Source organism: Lissotriton helveticus, chromosome 6 (assembly GCF_964261635.1).
Source record: "Lissotriton helveticus chromosome 6, aLisHel1.1, whole genome shotgun sequence".
Taxonomy (NCBI): domain Eukaryota; kingdom Metazoa; phylum Chordata; class Amphibia; order Caudata; family Salamandridae; genus Lissotriton; species Lissotriton helveticus.
In genome coordinates, this window is record NC_136067.1 from 2,061,654,864 (window position 1) to 2,061,665,719 (window position 10,856).

The 10,856-nt window shown below is 45.2% G+C and overlaps 1 protein-coding gene across 1 annotated transcript in view; it reads right to left on the reverse strand.

The window, feature by feature from the left end:
• Nucleotides 1–6,720, reverse strand: part of LOC144762990 (uncharacterized) — a 318,770-nt gene extending 312,050 nt beyond the window's left edge. The window contains exons 1-2 of the mRNA XM_078648303.1: nucleotides 6,643–6,720; nucleotides 782–923 (exon numbers count right to left, since the gene is read on the reverse strand). Coding sequence (XP_078504429.1) covers nucleotides 782–923; nucleotides 6,643–6,720 — 220 coding nt within the window. The remainder of the gene's footprint in view (nucleotides 1–781; nucleotides 924–6,642) is intronic.
• Nucleotides 6,721–10,856: the final 4,136 nt, after the last annotated feature.

The window sequence follows — 10,856 nt, forward strand, 5'->3', positions numbered from 1 at the left end:
GTCCCACCCGCGGTCGTTACCTCACGCCCACAATCGGCGGTGCTCCCAGGGTCCAGGCTGATCCACGCTGCCAAGAGTTAGTAAAAATTCAATAAAAGAAGGTGAGCAGGGCTGTGAGTGAAAGCGGCAAAGTGTCCTCACTGGTAGCGGCTACGAGCGGCAAGTGCACTAAACATTTTGATTATTAATGAACAAATTCTAGTATCGATTGTTTAACTTGGTGAACGAGATATTGGTTAAATGTTATTGGGAAATCCCTCACTTCGACCGGCTGGCGCGTAATGCACGCTCCTTTGGGAACACTGTAGTGTAGGAATGGGCATCTTTTCTTATAATGGCAGTTTTTCTCTTCTTTCTTCCTTGCAAAGTGCAGCTCTATGATCCGGTTCAGAGGTAACAGGAGAATCCCATGCAGGATGCAATTCTACGAGGTACATCAAAGAACAAGTTTGATTGCATCCTACAAGAGCCTTTCACTTGATGCAGAGATTCTACTGTTTGGAATGGCAGAGTGTGCATTTTAAGATTGAGCAATACTCTATGTACAGTGTCTAAGAGCTTTCCAAAACTTGCACCAGGGCCACAATTAGGAATACATTTGGTAACTGTGTTACAATGTTTGTAAATTCAAAGGTCGGACTACTGACCACTTAGATTCAGCTTTCAGCTTCCAAACAGATCTGTAGGGTGTGCACATCAAAACATTGCTTTATCTAACCACCCGTGATAGGGTCTGAGCACTGAATCTGTGTCTTGTTCGTAGACAGTCAAGCACTCTTACCTGGGTGCACGGGGTCTGTACAATCAAAGCCACAGGATTGCTGGCAGCACTTCTGGATTCCATCACACTCCTCGTCATTGTTGCAAGTTCTGGGCGGAGGATCGATTAGGCAGGTATATTTTACCTTAGGGCATTCACCTGGCTTCTCTGTCAGTAAAACATTTGCAAAAATATTAAATGAGCTAATGAAGCAAAGTAATCACCAGCAGAAAAATACATAACCAACCGTGAATTGCATATGAGAACAGCACAATGTCGTCCACATAGATTTTCAGTAGCAAAACACATCCTATAAGCCTCAGAATACCTTTTAAATCAGGACTTACCAGTTTCAATCCCTGGTTGAAATTATTAACATAGTAACTAAAGAGTTATGTACATCTCATCCTCCATTCATCACAGTCCCAGGTAGAAACACCCCTATCGTTGGTACAATAGTACAATAAAATATTGTATTCATGGAATGCCTTATACTTCAACACTCTCTGTAGATAATTTCTACTGTCAATGTAATAAATACAGTAGATTAGACACAACATTTGCTATTAATCTTTTCAGCCATGAGAGAATTCACTTTTCGAGTAGCTTTAGTTGATATTGCATGTAACTGTACAAATATTTTCAAAATAGATTTAATACATTTTCTCCCAACCTCTCTAATCCTTACGATTGTGATCCTAGTTATTTTGAATTCCTTAAGTCCTTTCTCTTTCATCTTTGTGAGTGCCTTTTTGTCCTGTATGTATTTTGTCAATCAAACAGGTGCAATGGTGTGTGGCAACGAGCGTTAGGATGGTGGACCCACTCTAACAAGGGCATGCAACCAGGAAGTCCCCCCATCTTCTTCAAATCAGCAGGTTGAGTGTGGAAAGTGATCCCGGCAGTTCAGGTGTTAAGGGGCTAGTGTGGGCACAAAAATAAGGAGGCTTTATTCCATCCACCCCGTGCTCCCAGTTGGGCACCACCCCCCAGAGAATCCAGTCCCTGGATCCACCGCAGGTGTGGTCCTTGACGAGTGGCAAGTCTCTTACTGTGCGACACATCTTTCAGGATTTAACACTGTTACCCGCTCCCCACGCAGCCTTCTCACCTGCCAATCACTGCCCTGCAAAGGGCCTCCTGGGGATCAACTAACAACAGGCCATCGCGGAGCCAGGCAGGACAAGGGCAAGAGGGCCTCTTCAGAATGGCCCGCCCTCAAAGGCTGGCCCGGTCATGGTTCTAGCGGGAGCCCAGTAATCGCAGGCAGGTACAGTCAGCAAAGGAGGGGGCCTGAGATCCTCCAACCTGACGCCCGCTCCACCAATAAGGATCTGTGTGACTCAACAGGCCACACCCTGCCCCCTCCGAAGGCTATCATCTGGAGTCTGAGGTCATGGCCAGAAGCAACCAATCAAGGCCTGTGCTGCAATACGGGCAGCAGACCATCTGGCCACCATAGACCTCTATGGCAAGCAGGTTGGCGGCAGACCAGTGGGCTCCACACCCGTCCCAGGCCAGAAGGTCAGAGAGGCAGCACAGCTGCGGGCCATGGAAATGTTCAACCGATCACACAAGCCCTCCTCAGAGCCCCAGTGGTCCTGGGTAATACACCCTCAGTGCAGCCTTTCCATGGGGCAGCATCTATGAAAGATACCAATACCGGGTACTCAGCTATACCCTCACGTGGCTCCTGATGTGTGGACTTCCATCCAAATGCTAAGCTCTTGCGCCCCATACAAGGATTAGACTCCATGGAGTGGGTGGAAGTCGGCCTGGGAGTGGATCACACACAGGACACCTGGCAGCCATGACAGACTTTAATGTCCCTACACTCCTTTCCTTCCCTGGAGGTGTTGGGCTGTGGATCCTTCCGGTGCATCGGCCTTGAGGCCTCGTGGCCCCCTGAGCACCACAAAGCCCCTAAGACGACAGGTTACCATCCATAATTGCCTGATCGAGATGCCATTGAGACGCCATTGCCTTCCCTGTGGCCCCGCCTGGTGGAACTGATTACTGGTTGGGAAGCTTCCTTCTGGATAGCTGGTGGAGTGTAAGAGGGGTATTGACCCTGCCCTCTCTGGCCTATGCAATGGTCCCCTGACCAAGAGGTGTTACCTACTCTTTGAATTGGTCTACCTCAATGGAGAACATCTCCCTTTCCCATGTGCTCACCATGGGCAAGGATAAGAAAACAAGTTACTTACCTGTAACTCCAGTTATCCAGTATTGGGGTATCTTTCATAGATTCACATGCCTGAACCATTCCCCGTCGCCGAGGCGGGAGTCCCACGGTATATAAAAAAGCAGTGCCAAAGGTAAATTACAGTAGTAGGCCTAAGAGAAAGCCCTGAGGCCTAAACTCTAGTAGCCTATCTACCTCAGTATGCCAAAAGGACCAAATACTTTGTCCCAACTAATCAGATTACAGCACTCTCTAGAACACTCTCTGCAGAGCCAGTTCTCCTCAGATTTTCGTTAGCACAAGTGGGAAATGAGTATCCCAAAATAGAGAACTGACTCTTCGGGGAGGAGGGTGGGTGCATGTGAATCTATGAAAGATACCAATACTGGATAACTGAAGTTACAGGTAAGTAACTTGTTTTCTTATCCAGTATTGGGGTATCATTCATAGACTCACATGCCCGAATCAGAGTAGCAAGCAATATGCCAGGTAAGAGTCGGTTGCGGATGGTGGGAGACTTATACTGATACACTCCCAGATACACTATATTTAACAACCAACAGGTGTGAAGCTAGTACATCGTCAAAGGTAAAACATCACTAGATTCAAAAGGAGCAGTCATAGAGTATCAACCAGGATGAGTAACATCACACATAATAAGTAGGCAAATTGAAGTATGTCTATATACACATAATACACAGTTCATCTATAAATACGTTTGTACATATATATATATATATGAGATATACAGGGCAGCATATACATACAAGATCTACTTTGCCCACTTGGACGAGACTTGGATGTTTGGAACTACAGCAATATAATGGTGTGCAATGATCGTCTTGGGTGCAACAGCCAGTCTCAATAAAGTTATACATTGAGACATGTTATATCAAGGCTGTGTACTCGAACATGCAATGGTGCCAATATCTGAATTGCCATGGAATGAAATTGGGGCATTTAACCGCATTATCAGAAATGTATTTGCCCATAATGTCCGGTAATGCCGTTTTTGCGTTGGTTGACAAATGTAAATAATATTTATCAAATATAATTCATAATGTGTGTAAATAGTACATGATCAAATATTGAGTAATGAACTGTGTATTTTACAATATATATATATTATGTAGATCAAAGAGTGATTCTACAATGTACTTTTGCACATCTAAATATGGCCGCTATAAGTTGCTTTTGAATCACATGGGGGTGAGCGTCTCATCACGTAATGTTTGGAGTGTATTTAAACATGGCGTTTACATGAATTTGCGAGCGTGATCAAGGTTTAATACCGAAACGCGTCATTTTTTTCTTGCCTAAATAAATTACTTGCAAGCATCTGGAGTGTCCGAGGGGTTCCTGTGAGTAGCGGGAACTTGCTGAGTGGAAAAAAAAATATATATATATATATATATATCCTGGAAACTCGAACCACTTCCTGATTCCGCCGACGGCGGATTAGGCGAGGAAAGAGACACAGACCTCCGAGGTTTTCTTATGGGCAAAAGTATGGTTTATTTCGAGTGACCCAACACAACGCGTTTCAAGCCCGAAAGCCCTTGTTCACGTTTATATATATCTTAAAAATATATTTTAACCACAAAATGAAGGAACACGGGTTACCTGAAGTTGTTTCTATGGAAATAATGACATAAGACCGCTTGACCAACTGCCGCATCTTCTTGACTTGTCGATTGAAGGCAGTAATGTCTTGTAAAAGTGTGGACATTCTTCCATGTCGCAGCACGGCAAATATTTTCCAACATCACTCATGCAAATAACGCTGTAGACGATGCAACAGCTCTTGTAGAATGAGACCTGACATTTCTCCGTAGTGGTCTGTTAGATTTGATATGTCAGAAATGGATTGCGGAGGCTATCCACCTGGAAATTGTGGCTTTAGTGACCGCTTTCCCCAGCGTAGTTTTGCCATAAGCCACGAATAACTGATCTGATTTTCTGAAGGTTTCTGTCCTTTGTAGGTAAAACTTCAAACATCGCTTGAGGTCCAAAGAATGCAGTGTTCTTTCCGCCGGTGTCGTAGGATTGGTAAAGAAAGCTCTTAACTTCACTGGTTCATTTAAAAGGAATTGTGATGGTACTTTGGGTATAAATGTTGGATTAGTTCGTAGAGTGACATAATCCTGTGAGAAATGCAAGAAAGGTTCTCTTATAGTGAATGCTTCAATTTCACTTACTCTTCTGGCAGATGTTAAGGCCAGAAGTAGGGCGACCTTCCATGTGGGATACTTGAGGTCGGCTTTGTGAATAGGTTCGAATGGGTGCTTCATCAGTTGTGAGAGAACCGTATTGAGTTCCCAGTCCAGTGGGGAAGGTCTAACCGGAGGATAAGCTCGGAAAAGACCTCTCATGAACTGTTTTATTAAAGATGAAGAACCCAGTGAGGGATTGTTAGCCACTTTCCTGAACCTGGATAGAGCCGCTAGATGGACCTTTATTGATGAAAAGGAAAGACCAGAGCGAGCCAAAGGTAATAGATAATGAAGAATTTTTTTCTGCAGGAGCTTTAATCAGGAGACACACCAAGAGCAAAATCGCTTCCATTTAAGACGATAAGTATTCAATGTGCTTTGGGGTCGCGACTTTCGTAAAATGTCACGGAAATTCTGAGGAATATGAAGGTCCTGAAATTCTAAGAAGTCAGGAGCCATGCATGTAATTTCAGAGATTGAGGATCTGGGTGAAGTATCTGTCCCTCGTTGCGCAATAGCAGCGTTGGAGTCGGAAGAAGACGAATTGGAGGATCCTGGGATAGTAACATGAGCTCCTGGAACCAATACTGGTGCGGCCAACTGGGGGCATTCAGGATGAGACGGCAACTCTCCAACTTCATCTTGTGGAACACCCTTGGAATCAACGGGATCGGAGGAAAAGCGTAAGCACAAATCCCTGACCATCGCATGGACAGAGCATTCCCTCTTGATCCCTGTTGAGGGTATCTGCTGGCGTAATACCGGCATTTTTTGTTCTGCTGTGTTGCATACAAGTCCAATGTTGCCCCAAGCCTGTAATACTCTGTTTAATTGAATGTGGTCTAATTCCCACTCGTGGCAGTCTGATAGGGATCTGCTGAGCTTGTCCGCTAGAGTATTGTGGAGGCCCTTGACATGCTCTGCTTTGAGAGTTATGTTGTGAAGTGTAAGCCATTCCCATAACTCCTGAGCTTCCTTTGATAGTGTAGTCGATCTTGTTTCTCCTTGCTTGTTCACATAAAACAAGCTGATAGTATTGTCTGTGCAGACTAGAAGAAAACAAATTACACACCTGTAACTGTAGTTCTCCAGTATTGGAAGCTTTCATAGATTCACATGCCTGAATCATTCCCCGTCGTAGAGACGGGAGTCTCCGGTACATAAAAAAGCAATGCTTAGTAGTATAGCAAACTGAAAAGAGGCTAGGCCCATTTTCCTTTTGCAACCCATAGCCTTTGTTATGTAAAATAGGCCCAAACATTTCCCTGAACCAATCAGAGCTCCTCACCCTCTAGAACACTCCTGAGAGAACCTTTTGCTCCTCAGATTTTCGCACACTTGTGCATAAAGAACACTTTTCATCTAAATCCAAGGTGAGCCTCTCAGGAGAGGAGGGTGGGTGCATGTGAATCTATGAAAGCTTCCAATACTGGAGAACTACAGTTACAGGTAAGTAACTTGTTTTCTTACTCCAGTCTTGGAACTTTCATAGATTCACATGCCTGAATCAGAACAGCGAGCAGTGATATCACAAAGCACATTTGTCTCTTACATTTTCTCATCATGTAACATATTAAGAATAAAATCAAGCATAGCAAAATACGCGTCTTTGCAAACAAGATAAAAGGATGGAGGGATGAAAAAAGAAAGGCTCACCGTCCTTGGATGATATTTCTCAGCACCACCTCTCCCACAGCCGTCTCTGCCTCAGCGGCCGCCTCCAAGCAGTAGTGCTTGGTGAAGGTGTGCGTAGATGCCCAGGTCGCTGCTCTGCAGATATCCTGGATTGGCACTCCTCCAAATAATGCAGTGGATGTGGACACTGCTCTCGTCGAATGGGCAAGAACTTGTGTGCCTAGAGGTTTTCCAGCAGCTTAATGACAGTAGACAATCGCACTGGAAATCCACCTGCAATCCCTCGTTTTAATAAAGGGAAACCTTTCCTGGGTGCACTGAAAGTGACGAAGAGCTGTGAAGATTTGCGAAAACTCTTTGTCTCTTTCAAATAGAATTTGAGGCATCTTTGAACGTCTAGCAAATGCAAAACTCTTTCCGCTGCCGTCGTTGGTTGAGGAAAGAAACGCTTTAAAACCAATGGTTCATTCAAATGAAAGTCAGTTGGCACTTTAGTAATAAATTTAGGATACGTCCTAAGAATCAGTCTGTCTTCTTTAAACTGTAGAAAAGGATCTTGAATTGTTAGAGCCTGCAGCTCTTCTACTCTTCTCGCTGAAGTTAGAGCCATGAGAAGCGCCACCTTCCATGATAGGAACTTAAGGTCCGCCCTGTGGATAGGCTCGAAAGGATGCTTCATCAATTGTGACAACACTATGTTGAGATTCCAGAGCGGTGGTGGAGGCTTTATTGGAGGAAAAACTCAGAATAATCCCTTCATAAACTGTTTGATGATCCTTGAAGACCATAAGGTCGGACCTGAGGCAGACCTCCTGTAATGGGATATTGCGGCTAAATTCACCTTTAGAGATGCATGAGCCAATCCAGACTTAGCCAACAGTAAGATGTATGGTATAATTTCATGAGGTGCCGCAGTCAGAGGATGGATCTTATTCCGTTGACACTAGAAACAAAATCTCTTCCACTTCATCTTGTAGGTTTTGATTGTGCTATCTGCCCTAGCCTTAGAGAGGATCTTTCTACATTCTGTTGAAATATTCAGGTGTCGAAACTCACAGTGCTCAGGAGAAAGGCTGCTAAGCGCAAGGATTTCGGGTCCGGATGGAGCACTTGTCCCCGGGACATAGTCAGAAGTGATGGCATCGATTGGAGGCAGATTGGTTGACTCTCCGACAGTAGCAGAAGCTCCATGAACCAGTGTTGCCTGGGCCACCATGGGGCTATCAGGATGAGCCTGCACGGTTCTCTCTTGATCTTCGTAATCACTCGCGGCAGGAGGGGAATCGGAGGAAAAACGTAGACAAAGACGCCGGACCATGCCATCGAAAACGCATTCCCCCAGGACCCCCACTGGGGAAGCCAGCTTGCCAAGAACAGGCGTTTCTTGTTCTCCCTTGTGGCAAAAGGTCTACTGTTGGTTTCCCCCATGTTCTGAAAACGCAAGTTTATGTGTAATTGCTGCTCGTGCAACTTCCAGCGACCGCTGACTTGAAGGTCCCGAAAAAATGCTCCCCACCCTTCTAGGGACGCATCTGTAGTAACTACCGATGGGGCTGGTGCTGCGAGGAACGAGAGCCCTTGAGAGACATTTAGTTGTTGTGTCCATCATGCTGCTGCCTTTCTCATGACCGATGTCACTTGGATCACATCTTCAAAGGATCCCTCCGCTTGACGCCATTGAAGGTCGAGTTGCTCTTGCAATGGGTGCTTTCTTAGTCTGCAGTGAGGTACGAGGGGGATGCAAGGTGAAATTATCCCCAGTAATGATTTGTACCTGTGTACTGAAAGATACTTCCTTTTTTGAAACTCCTGGAAGTGATATACAATCTTTAGCTGCGTTACTTTGGAGGCAAATGCCTTGTTTCTCTCTGTGTCCAAAATTGTTCCCAGAAAAGTGATCCGTTTGTTTGGATGAAGAGTGGATTTTTCCTTGTGTAGAGTCAATCCCAGCCTGGTGAACAAATCTATGCAAGCCCTTGTTGACGCTCTGGCTAGTGCTTCCGATGGTGCCTTGACTAACCAGTCGTATAAGTAAGGAAACACTTGATGTTTCTGTTTCCTTAAGACAGTCGCAACTGGAGCCAGGCATTTTGTGAACACTTGGGGCTGATTTCAGGCCGAATGGCAGTACCTTGAATTGGTAATGTTCTCCGGCTACCATGAACCGAAGGTACTGCCTGTGGGAAGGATGGATGGGGACATGAAAGTACGCATCCTGTAGGTCTAAGGTAGTCATATGATCCCCCGGGTTCAATAGTAGAAGGATGTCCTGAAGAGAAAACATCCTGAAAGATTACTTCTTGAGATAGGCGTTCAGTGATCTGAGATCTAGAATAGGATGCCATTTGAAGATATTTTTTCTGACTAAAAAGAATCGGGAATAAAACCCCTTTCCTCTTTCGGAGTTTGGCACCGGTTCTATTGCTCCCTTTTGTAGCATTGTCCGAATCTCCTTCCGGATTTGATACAAATGGTTGACCTTGAGATGCACCGGTGGCGTACAAGGGGGTGTTTGTAAAAATTCTAGTGTGTGGTGGAATTAAATAATGTTGTAAGACGCACTGGTCCGTAGTTATTTCCTGCCAATTTTGAAGTAAATGAGCAATCTTTCCCCCCAGGGGAACATATGATCCCAGTAGAATCGGTGTAGCCGGAATTTGAAGGTTGTCATTGTCATCGGGTGTTGTCTTTCCCCTGACGACCTCCTCTACCTCTTGGAGTGGATTTGGTATAACCTCCAGATTGTTGCTGCATGTACTGCTGACCGTAGGGCTGGGAAGAGGTGGTATAAGAGGAATATCTCCCTTGTTGATATCCTCCTCTGTAAGATGGTTGACCCCTACACTTAGAGCCTCAAAAAGGAACTTTTCTATATTGTAGAGTTCCTAAAGCTTTAGCAGTATCAGTATCTTCTTTGATACTTTGAAGCGTGTCATCCACATGCTTGCCAAACAAGTCTTCCCCGTTGAAAGGAAGATCCAAGATTTTATTCTGGACCTCTGGTCTAAAAGCTTTGCTCTCAGCCATCCTGTCTGCGCAGCACTACTGTCCTCCTAGAGACCTGAAAGCCGTTGTCGCTATATCCATAGCGCAATCTATGACTTCCGCCGAAGTCCTTTCACCTTCTTGAAGAATCTTCATGGCTTCATGCCTCTCCGCTTCTGGCACCCGGTTAATATATGGTGACAGGTCGCACCACATTTGCCAGTCGTATCTTGCTAGGATAGCCAGGGCATTCGCAGGCTTCACTAGCAGAGCTGACATCGAGGAGAATCTTTTACCCGCGTTGTCCAGCCTCCTTCCCTCTCTGTCTGGGGGCGCCATAATCGGAGCCGACAGATTTCTCGACTTCTGCTGCGCCCCTTGTGTAATAACCAAGTCCGGTTTTGGGTGACTCAAAAGACAGTCCGGAGCATCTGCAGGTGCTTTATATTTTTTATCCAGTCTTGCAAGCACTGGAGTTATTGTAGCCGGTATTACATCACCTTTAGGCCCTCTTCCCAAATATGACTTACAATCGGCAAGGCCCGAACAGATCTACGATGTGCTTCTTTAAAGTCATATAGGAAACACTCAGCTTTATCCTCCACCATGGAAAGTGCGAATCTCTTAGTGGCCCTTTCCATCAGGTTAGGAAAACCACCAATGTCCTCTGGTGGGGAATCCACTGGTTTTGGTGAGGGAGAAGAAGGTGAAGGGATGAGGTAATCGTCCCTCTCCTTACTAGGATCCGTAATCTCCCCTCTTCCTGATCATCATCAGTAGTGTCAGGATCCTGCTGAGGTCTTGGTGGCAGAGATTTAGGGAGAGGTTCTGGCAAGATCTCCCACCTACGTACTGGCGTACTTGGTACAAAGCGTGGTCGAGGTGTACTCTCAGGAATTTCCTTAGAGGCCTGAGGTGCAGGATATCTTTTCTTATAATCTTCAAGCATGAATTGAAGATCCTTTAATAAAAAAAATGGTACACTTGTCATCTCCTCGCGTTGTTCCTGGTGGTGTTGTTGTTGGGTATGATCCTGAAAATCTTCATACTCATCCTGCGAGTCCTCTTCCTGGTATTT